The following is a 16,877-nucleotide window of genomic DNA, read 5'->3' on the forward strand; positions in this document are numbered from 1 at the left end:
TTCTAGCAGCTTTATTCATAACTGCCCAGCTTGGAAGTACCCAGGACATCCATCAATAAATGAAAGAATAAACAAATATGGTACATCTTGACAATGGATATTATTCATTGATAAAAAGAAATGAGCTGTTGAGCCACAAAATGATATGCCTAAACCTAAAATGCTTATTACTAAGTGAAACAAGTCAATCTGAAAAGGCTACATGCTGTATGACATTCTGGAAAAGGCACAGCTATGGAGACAGAAAAAGATCAGTTGTCAGAGGTTCAGGGAAGGAAAGAAAGAGTGGGTGGAGCACAGAGGATGTTTAGGGCCGTGGAGCTCTTCTGTATGACACTATAGTGGTAGATACATTACACACTTCTCAAAACCCACAGAGTGAACAACACAAAGAATGAACCTGAATGTAAACTGTGGTTAATAACAATGTCTCAAGATTGTCTCAGCAACTGTAGCAAATGCACCACACTAATATAAAATGAAAATAATAAGGGAAACCAGAACACTGGTGAAGAGGTATATGGGAATTCTTTGTTGTTGTATCTTTTTGTAAAGCTAAAACTACTTTTAGAAAGTTTATTAATTAAAAAAGAACATGTTCAGTGCGCAAAATTTTATGTCCAACTGTGTGGAGGGGGGCCCAAACCCTTCCCAATTAAAAACCCCTGTCTTAGAAAACACTACTCATACCCCACTCCATTTCATAGAGCCCAACAAATGTCCAGCAAGAGTAGATACTTGGCACATTGCTGCTGATTCTTTTTTTTTTTTTTTTTTTTTTAGATTTTATTTATTTATTTGACAGAGATCACAAGTAGGCAGAGAGGCAGGCAGAGAGAGAGGGGGAAGCAGGCTCCCCGCCAAGCAGAGAGTCTTATGCAGGGCTTGATCCCAGGACCCTGAGATCATGACCTGAGCTAAAGGCAGAGGCTTAACCCACTGAGCCATCCAGGCACCCCTCTGCTGATTCATTTTAAAAGTAAAGCCCTAGCCAAAACAATGCCCGGTATGCAGTAGGTGCTCAATAATACTTGCTGGATGAAAAAACACAAGGCTGGAATCCTAAATAAGACAAAAACAGCCTAAGAATCCAAGGAGAAAGGCTCATGGTCACTCCTCTTCTGTGCTGGTACAGCTGGGGTCAAGACCGTCCATGGTCCCCTCTGGCCCCCACTGCAGTCACTCCTGGTGACATCTCTCTCTCCCTATGAGAATGCAATATCCTCAAAAGCAACAGCACTGTCCAACTCACCCCTTGTAATCCCAGTACTTGGTCAGACCTGGCAGAGAGCAGGTGCCTCTTCAGGGTTTGCTAACATCTCTTTGAAATGAGCTCATGTTTCTTTCCTCTGCAGTACCTGTTGGGCTTCTGGAAGTAGCCAGATGAATTCAAACAATGGCACTAACTTCCACCATATCTGTGCAAAAACCCATGAGGTCACAACTGAAGGGCCACTTTTTGTGTCCCCTATGATGTTACAAAGCCCCCACTGTCCTTGGCAGATGGGCTTCCTCCTTGCTTTACTCTGCCCACCCACTCCAAAATCAAGGTCATTTGACACGTGTCCACTTCTTTCCTCACCTCCAAACTCATCCTATTTGCTTTCTCTTTTTCTGCCCCTAGAGAAGTTTACATGTTGCTGATTCATTTAATCTTAACTATGTCTACAAGGGAAGCAGATGAGTAAAAGACTGGATGTTGATGCTTACAAGAGAGGAAACTGAGGCTCAGAGAGGGTGAGTGCCTGCTCAAGGTCACATAGTGAGGTGAGTGAGAGGCAGGCATTCAAACGCAGCTCTGACTCTCATACTCTGCTGCCAAGTTCTACTGAGCCCCTCCTGTCTAAGCAGTCTTCTGAAGTTACAGCTCTATACATGCCAACCAACCTCAGGCCCAGAAACTTCAACAGCTCCCTCCTGGCCAGTGAATGAAGTCCTAAGCTCTTTGGGCTTGGCACCCAAGGTCTTAGTGATGGGGTCTTAGTCTATTGTCTCAATCTTATTTCTTACGATTTCCTGCAACAAAACCTGTCCTATAGCCACACTGAGTTACTGACCATTCACTTTGCATATGCAGACTTTCCTATGTCTGGTCTTTGTTTATCTCTAAATAGCCTTCTCTTCCCCATCCTTCAGGGATCCAATCAAAGGCTGTATGTTTCACAAAGTCTCTAAAGGATGTGTAACTGGGAATAATTTTGTTCTCCTGACCATGTATGGTCCTTTATCTGAACCACCGTATGGCGTCCCACCCACCCACCAGTCCAGTATTGACTGGGGGACTCACATGCACCAGGCTGTGTGCAACAGTGGTGGGGGATTCCATGGTGCATGAAGTTCTTTGGTTACATGGAGCTACATACTAACGGGGGAGGCCAACAGTGAACACATCAACCCACACATGAGACTGCTTCAGAGAGCCATTAGCCCCATGAATAAAAGAAAACAGTGGTTTGGTGAAAGTCATGGGGTTTAGTAGGGGATGTCTGAGCTCAGGCGGCCAGAGGTGACCTGACTTTGGAGCTGAGATTTGCAGGGCAAGAAAGAGCAGGCCATGGGAAGATCTGAGAGAACACTAATCCACACAGGCAGGGTCTGTGGTAGGAAAGAGCCTAGAATGCCCAGGGCCATGTGGGAGATGGAACAAGGCCACAAAGGTGCCATGGTGAACAGTTTGGATGTTAATCCTTGTGCAAGGGGAAGCTGCTGGGGGGACTGTAAGCAGAAAAGTCAGACCTCTGCTTCCGGTCATGATTGAGTGACTGGTATTAGACTAGTCCTCCTCCATAAGCAACCATCAAAGCAGACAAAATAGCAGAGGCAACTGTTTCAGGCATTGGATAACATGCTAGTCAGGGCTGATAATCCTAAGAGATGGGAAATTCCACAGGGGTTTTGCCCAGCATTCCACCTGGGAACAATTTCTTCACCACAGCACAGAGGGCTAGAGTCCGAGTAGAACACATAGTCTCACCGGGCCAAGGAGGCAGGGCCAGAGTGTGGGACAGCTGGCACAGTTATAATCTATAGTGTTGGGCATCAGAAAGGGGGACCTGTATAGAGCAGGGCCCCAGAAGTCCATGTGGAGGTCCCCTGTGAGGCTGTGATTGACAGCTGAGCTATAAAGGTCCAGGGGGAGCCCATCCAAGGCCAAATAGTGCTACTACAGGTTGAGAATGGAACAGAGACACTAGAGGCTGGACAGGGAGTGGAGTGGGGAGGAAGAACAGGGCTGGGAGACTGGAGATCCTGCCTATAAAAGTGGACAGATCTGGCCAGCACCAAGTATTCAGCCTTGGCATCTGGCTGAGACACAGAACAACCTCCACTGAGGAGCAAGGACAATGCCTCCAGGCAAGGTTTCTCCACCATGGCATTATGGATATTTTGAGCCCCATAATTTTTTGTTGCAGGGACTGTCCTGTGTAGTGGATGATGTTTAGCAGCATCCCTGGCCTCTTTTCACCAGATGCCAGTAGCACACACAGCAGTGACAATTAACACTGTTTCAAATATTGCCAAATGTCTCCTGGGAAGCAAACTTTCCCTGATTGAGAACCAGTGCTCTAGAGTAAGAACTACAGATAACTACTTTAGTCCCAACCTAAAAAGGCCTAAAGCAGAGCCCTGACAAACTGTACAGAGGACAAAGAGTTTAGAACCAAAGTCCCACTAAGTTAAAGGGTCTTAAGAAACAGCTTGAGATTTCCACATATCTGTACTAAGAAAACACAAAGTTGAGTCTACAGAAGTTTAAGGTGTCAGCCAGTAATTGAAATACCTATTCAAATAAAAACCAACACTCTTCAGAGGAAGATAACAGAATCCAGAGCATCTATAATATAGTATCCAAAATATTCAACTACAATCCACAGTATTCAATCAAAAACTACCAGGCATGCACAAAAACAGGAAGATATGATTGATTCACTAAGAAAAAGAGATGTGAGATTTAACAAAGACTTTAGAGTATCTATTGTAAACACACTCAAGGAATTAAAGTGCAACACCTTAAAGAACAATGCCAGGAAGTTACATAAGCCAGAATTCCTTTTTCAACGCTCCCTCAGTCTGCAGGGTGAGGAAGGGAATACTGGTAAGAGGCAGGGAGTCCACTTGGAGCTATTCTATTAGCCCAAAGGAGGCTGGTTTGTGTCTTAGTTGTCTGAGATGCACTTAAATTAGTATGTTCAACCCTGGTAGATACTCTCAAAGTGGGGCACAAATTGGGGCAGATGAATCAAGAGAGAACAAGCAAATGCAAGAATAAGTGACTGTCTCAACATTGGGAACCAGGTGAGCTGGACAGTTGTTCCAAAGTGGAGGTGAAAGGTTTCCTTGTAGGGGAGGCCAATCAGAAATTGATCTGGTTACTATGGACTGGATTCCTGCACTGGGTGGGGACTAAACCCACCTGAAGCTAGATTCTAGGATTCTTGTAAAGTAGTCCTGTAGGTCTGAGATGCTCGAAGATGCCAGAGCCAAGATGGGCAGCCCAGGGGTGCAGAGTAAGAGCAAGGCCAGAAAAATCATATAAGACAAAGAGTTTTAGGAGTGTATCCTTTACATGACCAAGTCAGAGTCACCTAGGTTTAAGTACTACCTCTGCCAGCAGAAGACAAGTGATTTAAGCTCTTGGACCCTCAGTCCCCTAATCTGAAAAATCCTTAGGAAAAAGATTTTTAAAACTCTCATGACCTGTAAGAGAGAACCCTTCTTAGGGTAATAGAACCTCAGGTCCTCTCTTACAGATCCTAAGAATTTAAGGTACTTATATATAGGACTTAGTGCCTGAGTCTAGAAAATAATTTTCAGTAAGAATTTGTTGATTCAGTGAATAGGATTAATTAAATGGTGAGTTTGTGAAGCACAGCATCTGTCAGAGAACCAGCCTTAAAGAAACAATAACTAGAATCACTACTCTCATGTGTACCAGTTGTGCAGTGAAGCAGTTCTTCAACCACTGAGACTACAGATTAATAAGGGGCTGCTGAAACAGTTCAGAACTAAAATTCATAAAACCTCCCTTTGAGTAAACCTGTGACTGAAAGGATTTAATGAGGAGCCCCAGTGATACTCCAAGAATCTCCTTGGAGTATATCAGAATTCTGATTCCACAGAGTAGCAACTCTTAAGGAATTTCAAGCAGTCAAGAAAAGAGGAAATGTTCACTACTTCTCAGTGTGTGAGTTAGATCAGTAATGTGTCTCTAATTCTTTTTTTTTTTTAATATTTTATTTATTTGTCAGAGAGAGGGTGAGGGAAAGCAAGTAAGCACAGGCAGACAGAATGGCAGGCAGAGGCAGAGGGAGAAGCAGGCTCCCTGCCGAGCAAGGAGCCCGATGTGGGACTCGATCCCAGGACGCTGGGATCATGACCCGAGCCGAAGGCAGCTGCTTAACCAACTGAGCCACCCAGGCGTCCCTGTGTCTCTAATTCTTGAGTTCACCTGGTGAACTGGAGGGTCTGGTGACTGGAAGGAGAACACCCATGTCAGATGAATTCCAACCCCAGTAACTCCCTTCACACTTTTATTGCTGAATTAATTAATTATGTGTGTCTTCCAAGAAACTGTCATCGTTTTGAAGACAGGAATCGTGTCATCTGATTCTGTATCCCCAGTACCTGGTACTGAGGAGACAACAATAAATGCTCGTAGAACAGGGACTCTAACCCAGAATCAAATATACCAAAAGGAAACCTTGATTGATTTTCAGTCTCAAGGACTAGCCCTCATGTTCAGTGAGGTTTGCAATATTTTCAAAAATGTTTCCAACATCTGTAAGTCAATGTCATTATTTACATTTTGGTTTCAAAGTTCAACAGCCAAGAACCCATTTTTCCTTGGATCCATTTGGAACTAGAGTACACTGCCACCAGGTGGCAGCAATTCCATGGGCACATCCATTAGGTTCATCAGGTAAGGTTTTAATCAAAGGTCTTGGGGCGCCTGGGTGGCTCATTGGGTTAAGCCTCTGCCTCTGCCTTTGGCTCAGGTCATGATCCCACGGTCCTGGGATCGAGCCCCGTCCTGGGATCGAGCCCCGTCCTGGGATCGAGCCCCATCCTGGGATCGAGCCCCGCATCGGGCTCTCTGCTCAGCGGGGAGCCTGCTTCCCTTCCTCTCTCTGCCTGCCTCTCTGCCTACCTGTGATCTCTGTCTGTCAAATAAATAAAATCTTAAAAAAAAAAAACACCCAAAGGTCTTATTTTCCCTGATTTGTTCTTGTGTGGTGGGTAGGTGGAGTAGATTTCTAGTGTTCTGAGATGCTCTCACTGTTTGGACATCCTTCTACCCCACCTTCAGAACTTGGACACCTTAGCCGCAGACTCCAGTTCCCTGCATAGAAGAGACTGACTTGGAGAATGTGTGCATACCCTGGGAAAGCGGACCCCACGATTTGGATCTGTGACAGGCCTTGCTGTTCTTGCCCTGAAAACACACACTTGAAACACAATGAAGAGTGAGAGTGGCAGGAATCTGGGACAAGGAAAATGTGATTTCCTGCAAAAGCCCCTCCATTCCCCCAAAGACTGAAAAGACAGAAAATAAAAATTTGAGGGGGGAAAAAATGGAGTGGAAGCACTCTACATTTCAGAGAGAACACAGGGCTGACAGTGAAGACAAATAGATGTTTAGAAAGTTATAAGAGACCACAGAATGCAAATTGACGGAGGACAAAGAAGGCAAGCTGCTGGGTTGCTTCAAGTTCTTGACGGGAAACTTAATTTACTGATTCACAATAAAGGCACTTGGTTCCGAGTTCAAAGCCTCCCCCTTGGGCTGTGGGGCTCCGACTCATCCTGCCCAGAGCCAGTGACATAGAGGCAAATGAAGAACACCACCAGTGTCCCCAGAGATCTACTATATGCCAGACCTTGGGCTGGGCACCGAAAACGAGAACCAGAAGTGCTCTTGTAACCATGTGCACACTTACTTCACTGTGTGGTGGGTATTCTTTTTTTCCCCAGTATTTTATTTATTTGACAGAGAGAAATCACAACTAGGCAGAGAGGCAGGCAGAGAGAGAGGAAGAAGCAGGCTCTTTGCGGAGCAGAGAGCCTGATGCGGAGCTCGATCCCAGGACCCTGAGATCATGACCTGAGCCGAAGGCAGTGGCTTAACCCACTGAGCCACCCAGGAGGCCCTGTGGTGGGTATTCTTACCCCAATGGACAGGTGAGAACCCTGAGTCCTGAAACGTAAAGGGAAAACAGCCTGAAGGACAGACACCAAGCTGGTCAATGGCAACATAGTGACTCAATTTCCTTTCCTGGAAACTAGATTCCACTGCACTACAAATCCTGTCTCTGGAGAGCTTACGACCCGACTGCAGGACATGCTAGGTCACCGCAATGCAGAGTCACAGAGGCTTCTCCTGAAACTCTCCGTCCCTCCTTCTTCCTTTCCTGCCTACCTTCAGTTCCTTCCTTCCTTCCTTCCTTCCTTCCATTCTTTCCAAAAAATACTGACTGAGCTCTTAATGTTGGCAAGCATGGTTTCCAGGGGTGGGAGATCTAATAGTGTATGTAACAGATTCGTCCTCTGCCCTCCTGGAGCTAACATTCTAGTGAGAAGAGGGTGATGACACAAAATGAAGGATGCCTTAGATGTTGGCAGGTGTCATGGCAAAAACCAAAGGCAGGGTGGTGAACAGGAAGTGCGGGGTGGGTGAAGGAAAGTGTGATTTTAGAGAGGGTGTTTGTCAGGAAGCTCCCACGGAGACTACCTTTACACCTTAAAACAACTTCCGCGACTCTCTCTCTAGACCTTCCTTACTCCGTGAGGAAGGTGTTTTTGGCTCCCCGGCTCCCCACAGCTGAGCTCTCTTTACATGCTTTCTGGAATTCTCTTGCCTCAATGGCTGGGGAGACAGAAGGAGGGACCCTCTGAATGCTTTTGCCTATCCAGATCAACACTTCATCAGTCTTCCTGCAGAATGCCACGCAAGCCCAGAGGGGCCAGGGACACCCCTTGAAAGGATTTTTCCCTTGTCTAATGCTCCAGGGAGCAGAGGTCCAGAGTGCTGCACCTGTCAGGAGCCCTGTGTTCCTTTAGAAAAGTAAATGACATTGCAAACAGGCATGTCTGAACCCCTTGTAAGCAGCAGAGATAGGGAGCTGGAGGCCAGGGCTGGAATTCATGCAGATCCTGTGTCACAGAAAGGTCCCACATCCTTGTCACTCTGGCTGGGATGTGGGCTGCAGGGAGCAAGAGTGTCCTATGGGGCAGAGATACCCCAAATATTATTTTCCTTCTGTCCTACCTGGCTAACGTGCACAGGCACCAAGACTTCAAAAAACCCCAACTGTAGAGAAGTTGAGAAGTTTACTTCCAGAGAAGTAAAGCTCTGATGATAACAGGCAGGCTTCACAGCTCTTACTAGATCGCTGGGACAGGGCTGGCCCTTCCAGCAGCAGGACAGAGAAGGCAAGTGGGGGTTCCATCCAGTGCCTGGAGCACCAGCAGTCAGCCCTCCCATGAAGCCTCTGCCCACAGACGCTCCTGAGAAGCAAAAGAGGGAAAGGGACGGCATGGATGCAGCTACTTTAGATCTTCCTCAGTATGTAAAAGGCATGACTTATTCACATGCTTTGCCATGAGGACCATCACCAAGAACAAGGTGCATGTTCTTCTCAACAGATCAAAGGAAGGATGAGAAGCTCTGATCGCCTCCAGCTGTCTTTCTACTTATATGGGTGGAAACCAACCCAGTCAAGTACTAGTGAGGCTCTTTCCTCTTCCACCAGACTGTGGGCTCTTTGGGGACAAGGGGAGAGAGTCTTATTCATTCTATGTACTAAATATGTGACATAGTAGACATGCAGCAAATATCTGTGAGATGCACTAAGTAAAAGCTTTGCTGGGCTCTGGCAATAGGTGAGTGGCACACAGGATCCTGGTCGTGATCCCTGTCCTCTTGGAGTTGGCAGCCTAGAGAAGACTCCCAAGAAGTGCTCATTTTACCTCTGCTGGTCCTCAGTTCACCTAAGAGCAACAACCCCACCCCCCACCCCCGCCAACACACACACTTCTGGGAATGGTTAGAGCAGTGCAGGGAACAGATGGGGCTCTGAGGCTGGAGACCTGACCGTCTCTGGCAGCGGCCCCTCCGACCAGCCCCAGTCCCTGGGGCTCACCTCCTCCATCCCCTCTCTTTCCTACTTGTTTACCCACAAGAGGCCATTTCGTAGCTCCACCATCAACCCTTTTGTCCCTGGTAGCTGCAGGAAGCCTGAACACTGCAACTTCTAGATCAACCCCAAGAAACAAGGCTGTTCCCACCCCTCAACAACCCAAACCACTAGACCTCCCTGGGAACTTTTCTTTCTGGTGCAGTCTGAAGGGCAAATGGGAAACTAAGTCAGGATCATTTCACAAAAAAACAAAAAACAAACAAACAAACAAAAAACCACAAAGGAGATACTACCTGATAAAAGGAGATAACTACCAAGAGACTGAGCCTTTTTCTGATCTCCTGATTAAGGATTTCCAGCCGACAGCTCTCCTGACCTACTTTCTCTAATTTTGAGTCATGCCTCCATTGTTTTGAGCAGGACCACGCGGCTACCTGAAGTCCTAACACTACTGCAAGATGATTCTCCAGCCCTGGCTCTGCCCCAAACTGCAGCCCACCATCTTCCCCTGGTACTGCTTTTGCCAAGTCCATACCCATTCTAGTATTTATGGAATAGCTGCTTTTCAATGAACCTGGCTCCTTATCACATACAAGTATGTATATGCATGTGTGTGTAAGTGTACATAGATACAGCTTCATTCTAGCAATAATAACTCTGAAGTCACAGTTTCGATGTGATTGACTGATATCCCAGGTTTTGTTTTTTTGTTCTTTCTAATGCACATGAAAATAAATAAATAACTACAATAAAAAGAAAAAAACCAGTCCTCCACTGACTGGGTCATTGTACTTCACCTCCCCAGTCATCTGATGGGGCAGGAACTACAACCTATAAGCCTCATTGTAGGGAAGGCGGACTTGGCACCGGAGAGGGGAGGAGCCTTGCTAGATGCCCCACAACCAGTAACAGGAGAGTGGGAATTGAAACCAGGACCTTCCTGATGGAAACGATGGCCTGGGGCATGCACAAATGAGAATGCTTGGAACTGGGGTAAGTGGATCTGCTGTTTTCTTCTTCAGACATCACCTTCCTTCATTTAGTATTCTCTTTCCCAAAACCCAGGAACGCTGGACTCTAAGTCCTTGAGCTGCTGTGTGAACAGGCAAGTAGCTCAGCCTCTCTGACCTGGATCTGTGGTTCTACTGACCCACCCATAAGCCGCCTTCCCTCCACACACTGAGATAAACCTGTGTGATGTGCTAGCCTTGAAAGTCTGAAGACCCCTCCACAGAGTCAGGGGTCCCTTACATCCCACCACCAAACTTTCAGCCTCCTGGAGCAGACAGAAAGCAGGCTCAGGGCTGCTCCCTCCTCCCTTTTCAGCCATGTTGGGCCCATCCCGCAACATACCCCAGCTTCCAAAAAACACCAGCTACATGGAATTTTGTTTACCTTCAGTCTTGCAGTCACTATCCTTACCTCTGCCCCACACAGTTAACTCTCATGTTGATTTTGGGGTGCACACACACACACACACACATTTCCTTGCCATTGGTGATGAAGGATCAAAAACATAACTCTCGGGGCGCCTGGGTGGCTCAGTGGGTTGAGCCGCTCCCTTCGGCTCAGGTCATGATCTCGGGGTCCTGGGATTGAATCCCGCATTGGGCTCTCTGCTCAGCAGGGAGCCTGCTTCCCCCTCTCTCTGCCTGCCTCTCTGTCTACTTGTGATCTCTCTCTGTCAAATAAATAAATAAAATCTTTAAAAAAAAAAACAAAAAACAAAAAACATAACTTTCAGATCAGGTGAGCTGGAGGTTTTTAGAATTTTAGCTAAAACAATAGAACCTTCCTTCAAAAATCAAAATAGCTTTGGCTCTTATAGTCATTCAGCAAATATTTACTGAGCACCTTTTATGTACCAGGCACTGGTAGACACTGTGGAGACACAGTGGTGGACAAGGCAGATTACAGTGCTTGCTTCCAAGCTGTCTTCTCTGGGAGGTCCTCCCTGGCCACCATGCTGGAAACTTCAGCTCTCTTTCAAGCTCTCCCCTTGATACTCCATACTTGGTCTCCATGGGTCTTGTCACCATTTAATGGACTACATATTTTATTTTTACTTCTGTTTTCTGCCTTCTTCCTTAACTAGCATATAAATGTCATTGTTTTGTCCGCTGTCTACTACTATATCCCTGATACCTATAATAATCTCTGATACAGAGCAGGCACTTAGTAAGTATCTGCTAAGCAAATGCATGGGCGTCAAGTGAATCATACGTGTAATACAGACATATATGTATGTATATATATAAATATTCCATTGTACATATGGTAAATGCTTTGGAAAACAAGTAGAAATCCTTGGGGGTGAATGGTTGGCAGCTGGGAAAGACTTGCCTGAAAACGTGATGTTTAAACTGAGTGGCTATGGGGCAAGGTAAGGAAGGGGGATCTGGGGAAGAAAGAGGGAGTGTTCTCAACAGAGAGACAGCAAGTGCAAAGGTCCCAAGGCAGAAAGAAGGCCAGTATCCGGGATGAACTAAGAAAGGTGGGAAGGGAGGAGGGATGAAGCAAGGAGGCAGTTCAAGGAAGCCCTTGGAGGTCCTTCCCTTTGGATCTTATTCCAAAGACCACAGGAAACCTCAGAAGGGATTTAAGCGAAGAGGTATCTGTCATATTTATATTTCGGAAAGGTCACTCTGCTGCTGTATGAGAGTGGCCAACAAGGGTCAAAAGATCTTTCTGTAAGACCAGTTAGGAGGCTCCTGTCAAGTGGGAGTTTGTGGTGTTTGGACCAGGTTGGTAGCAGCAGAGGTAGAGAGCAACATGGGCGTGATGTTGCTGTCCAAAAGGGCCTGCTGGCAGGAATGGCTCTTGACTGGTGTCTGGGAACTTAGGTAAGATGTTCCCCCTGGTACTAATCACACAGTCATTTCAGATGTCTGGGGCACTGAATTCTGCTGGGCCAGCCTGCCTGGATTGCTTATGCAAGCAAGACAATTTACGGTGAGCACCTGCTTTCCTTCTAAAGGTTGGGAATTCTGGGGTCTGTGTGATTGACCACATGGCCAGAAAGTATCTGTGCACTTAATAAAATTTCCTCATTGGGATGCCTGGGTGGCTCAGTCAGTTAAGCATCTGCCTTCAGCTCAGGTCATGATCCCAGGGTCCTGGAATTGAGCACCACATCAGGCTTCCTGCTCTACAAGGAGCCTGTTTCTCCTCTGCCTGCCACTCCCCCTGCTTGTGCATGCTCTCTCTCTGACAAATAAATTAATAAAATATTTATCAATCAATTAATCAATCTTCTTCATTAAAAACCCAGGTCCTGAGCAATCTCCTCTGGGCAGAAATACTGACCACATGCTGCTGCATTTTGATACTACAAGAAGGAAGATGTTCAGGGTGTCTCCTCCTGGCAGAATACCATGGGAAGCCTAAGCATGGATTCCTCCAGACTTCATCTGATGATGGAAATAGACTACATTCTAGGGTATAACTGCTGAGTCCTCTAAGCCCTTCTAGTCAATCACTCAACGTGTGTGGGGTCTTGGCACCCTCGACACAAGGGGTCATATGGTTTCTGTCTCATCTACTCCACATTGCCTCTGGGTTATGCCTTTGAGCAGCCACAAACAACATGGCTCCATTCCAATAAACCTTTATTTATGAAACAAGGGCAGAGGGCTGAATCTGGCCTGTAAGTCAGTTTGTCAACCCACGTTCACAGAAAATGCAGGATTCTCTGGATCTACTTTGAAACTGCTGACTGAATTCAATCTTTTCATGTCATTAGTGGGAACGCTGAGGCCCAGAAAGAGGAAGAAGTTGTCCAAGGTCACTCAGGATCAGCAGCAGAGCCAGAGGAAAACCAGGTCCAGACTGCTGGCCCAATGTGCTGGCCACAATTCCAAGAGGCCATTCCACAGAACAGCCTCGCAGGTAAGTGCTGGCCTGGGAGCCAAGGCCTAGGAGGACAGAGATGGCAGGAGACTGGAATGGTGTGGGCAGGCAGTCTGAATGGTGGACTATCAGGCTTCACTTCTGTTCTGTGTTTGGGTGTGAGTTTGTGGCGCACATGTGCACATGTGTAGATAGGGCTCTATGGTTATAGGTGGTGGCTGGGTTTTCCCAAACTTTTCTGACCATCAGAATCTCCTCTACAGCTTTCTAATAATATAGATGCGCAGTTTCCATCCCATAACCCCTGAAATTGCACTTTTAACATGTTCCAAGGTGTTTCAACAATCATTGAGAATTGGAAACTCTGGGTGATGCTCAGAATCTCTTGCCTGACCTTGAGGACCAGGATAAGGAAGCCCATGAGTAGAGGAAAGAACAGGAAATCTGTCAAGAATTTGTGGATCTAACACAAATGCACAGACCAGTGATTCTGGAAATAGGTTTTCCAAAACTGATTCTCCAACTGAGCCTTTGCCATCATAGGTTGGCATTGGCAAGGCCAACAGTCAGGAGCTCATTTCCTTCTTCCTAGGGATTCTGCATGCAATTCAGGATGCTGCCTCAGATGCCCGATGGTGCCCTGAGCCTCGGGGGCCCCTCACAGCACAGCAAACTGAGATAGAAATGAGTACACATTGCCACTCCACAATGGACTTAATCAGTATAATGAGTACAGCTGAGCTACAGTAACTCACCCTCCATAAACCTTCCCATCCAATTTCTCCTAACAGGGGGTGGCTGGAAGCCACAGACTGCACACTTGGAATTTCTTGCAGGCTCATCTTCTATGAATACAGATTCTACATTCTAATGCATGATCCATCTATGTTTGTTTTAGTAGAAATATGGGTACCTCTATGTTCATCGTGGCATTATTTACAATAGCCAAATTGTGGAAGCAGTCCAAGTGTCCATGGAGAGACGAATGGATAAAGAAGTGGTGTAGAGACACAATGGAATATTATTCAGCCATAAAAAAGAATGAAATCTTGCCATTTGTGACAATATGGATAAACCTGGGGTACTACACTAAATGAAATAAGTCAGAGAAAGACAAATACTGCATTTCACTTATATGTGGAATCTAAAAAAAAAAAAAAATGAACAAAACAAAACAGAACCAGACTCCTAGATAGAACAATGTGGTGGCTGCTGGGGAGTGGGTAGTCAAAATAGGGGAAGGGAATTAAGAGGTACAACTTCCAGTTATAAAATAAATAAGTCACAGGGATACAAGGTACACTATATTGACTATAGTTAATAATATATAACAACTTTGTAGGGTGACAGACAGTAGCTAGATTTATCATGGTGATCACCTCATAATGTATAAAAATGGTGAATCCCTGTGTTATACACCCGAAAATAATGTAACATTATATGTAAAGTACACTTCAGTAAAAAAAAAAAAAAAAAAATGGATGTCTCCACATCCATCAAATATCTTTGAGCACATTATCTGACATACACACTGGGATTACCTGGTGACCTTTAGAAGATCCTGATACCTAGGACCCACCCCCAGAAAGTTTAATTTAATTGGTCTGGGAATTGGGATTTTTTGAAAGTTTCCAGGAGCTTCTAACAAGTAATGAGGCTGAATACTCCTGGGCCTGCAAGATGTTTGGTTTCATCTCTCATCTAATGTACCCCCAGGCACACCCCCACTACCCACTTAGGGAAGTTTAGGTATAAACAGTCACTATCCAATACACATATACAACATATACACATATACACATATACAACAGGAAGCCAATGCCTTCCTGGAGACAACTAACAGGGGAGCCAGTCTTCACCAATTGTCTTCTTTCTGTGAGCTACACCCATAAGAAAAATCAATCATCAACACAGACCCAGTTCCTCTGGCTGAGATGCATGACTGCAGGGATCTGTGACCTTAGGTGGGAGCAAAACGTGTGTTTTATTGTCACTAACCTCTGAAATTCAGCACTTCTTCAATTATGAAGGCAGACAACAAATTACAGTATTGCTAGCAGTAGAAATTCCAGATACTTTCATATCACAGTACAGATATCTCCAAAGGTCTTTTATGATCATCACTACTTTGAAATCATGAAAACGAATGGACCTATTGCAGAATCTTGTTATTTGATATATTGATAAATGAGCACATACTTTATTACCATGTCACAAATTCGTTTTTTGTTAATGTTAATGTATGCATTGAAAATTATTGCTGTGAGAAGGGGTCTACAGGATTCCACGTACTCAGCCAGCCGGTGAGCCCCTGGGTTAGTAGCAGAGGCCCACAGAAGGCTTCCCAGGTGTGATGGGCAACTGGGCATTGAGCAAGCAACTCTTACCTGTGGGTCGGAGAGCCGGGAGAGGTCGGGGTACAGGTAGAACTTGATGCCTTCGGAGGCCCCAGGCAACGTGACCCCTCGGATCAGGAGGATCAGAAGCATGACATATGGAAATGTTGCAGTGACATACACAACCTGCCCAGGGGAGGAGAGGAAAGAATCAAGAAGGGGTGGTCATGTCGGGGCGACATGGCAGGCTCCTAAATCCCGGCCTGGAGCAAAGGGCTTCCCAGTGCAGAGATATATGAACACCCCACATGGCTTCTTCTCCCATCTTATCTCTCACCATCTGGACCCTTCAAGGGCCAGTTCCTTCAGTGAGTATCTTCTGAGTTCTGAGAAAGATGCCTGAGATCAGTGCTTTTCAGTCATTTGTGGCCATACCCCACAGAAGGTAATACACAGGATATCAAAATTCAATGCACATTGAGCTGAAACAGGATGTTTCACAAAATACTCACTCTTCCATGTGTGATGCACTCAATATTTTCTATCATATCTGATTTCTTATTTTTAAAAAAGAGCTGGTCATGATGCTCTAAATGCAAGTCACAATTCACCAACGGGACATGATCCACATTTTTAAAAAACAATGCTCTTGAGTAAAATCGAGTTTTCACAGTCAAGGATAGGATAGAAAAGTGCACGAGAGGAGTCAGGGAGGGCACTATTGGAGGCAAGAAAGACCCAGTGTGTGCCAGGGCTCATTTCCGCGGGGTGTGTCTGGAGGACCCAAGGAACCTGGGCAGCCCTTTCAGCCCAGACTTCTGAACAAGTAGCAAAATCCCCCCTTTTCTTTATACAAGAACTGTTTACAAGGAAACAGCCACACCTTCTCCACTCTGGGAGTTCCTGTCCTGGGGCACACCTTCACCTGAGGTCCTTGCAAGACTCGGTGTCCCCTCCAGCTCTCACTTTTTTCTTTGTCACGTTCTCCTCTGAAGTAACTTGATCATGTCCTCTCAGTGGGGCCTGCCTGTTCCATCTGTTTAGATCAGCAACTTGTCAACATGTGGGAGCCACGGACACTTCTGAGGATCCGAGGACAGCTACAGACTCTCTGTTCTTCCCCCAAAGGTGCACAGACACAGAAATGTGTCCAGCTTTCGGACTGATTCAAAGACTCAGAGTGCCCCAGTCAAGGACCTGTGCTCTACGACCTATGGTCTTAATTCTTCTGGTGGAATCATTTCTCAGCCCAGGGTTTCTTTTATGGCAGTCCAGTCCTTCACTCTGTGCGTTTATTCATTCACCCACTCCTCCCCTACTCACTCATTCACACACCCAGAACACTCCTACGTACCAAGCACTGAGTTAGATTCTGGAATACACAAATAAGAATGAGTCTTGAATGGAAGTTTCTGCTTCAAGAGGCTTCCCCACTAGGAGAACAGACAGACATGTAGGTAATGCATTATGTGATCAGGGGAGAAAGTAAAGGATGGAGGAGCACAGAGGAACTAATTACAGAGGCAGTCAGGAAGGGCTTCTCCAAGGAGGTGAT

At 45.9% G+C, this 16,877-nt stretch overlaps 1 protein-coding gene across 1 annotated transcript in view; it reads right to left on the bottom strand.

The window, feature by feature from the left end:
- SLC6A11 (solute carrier family 6 member 11) overlaps positions 1–16,877 on the bottom strand; it is a 124,822-nt gene that overhangs the window by 49,153 nt on the left and 58,792 nt on the right. The window contains exon 6 of the mRNA XM_082683695.1: positions 15,374–15,508. Within this exon, the coding sequence (XP_082539821.1) occupies positions 15,374–15,508 (135 nt within the window). The remainder of the gene's footprint in view (positions 1–15,373; positions 15,509–16,877) is intronic.

This window comes from Mustela nivalis, assembly GCF_964662115.1.
Source record: "Mustela nivalis genome assembly, chromosome: 1".
Lineage (NCBI taxonomy): Eukaryota > Metazoa > Chordata > Mammalia > Carnivora > Mustelidae > Mustela > Mustela nivalis.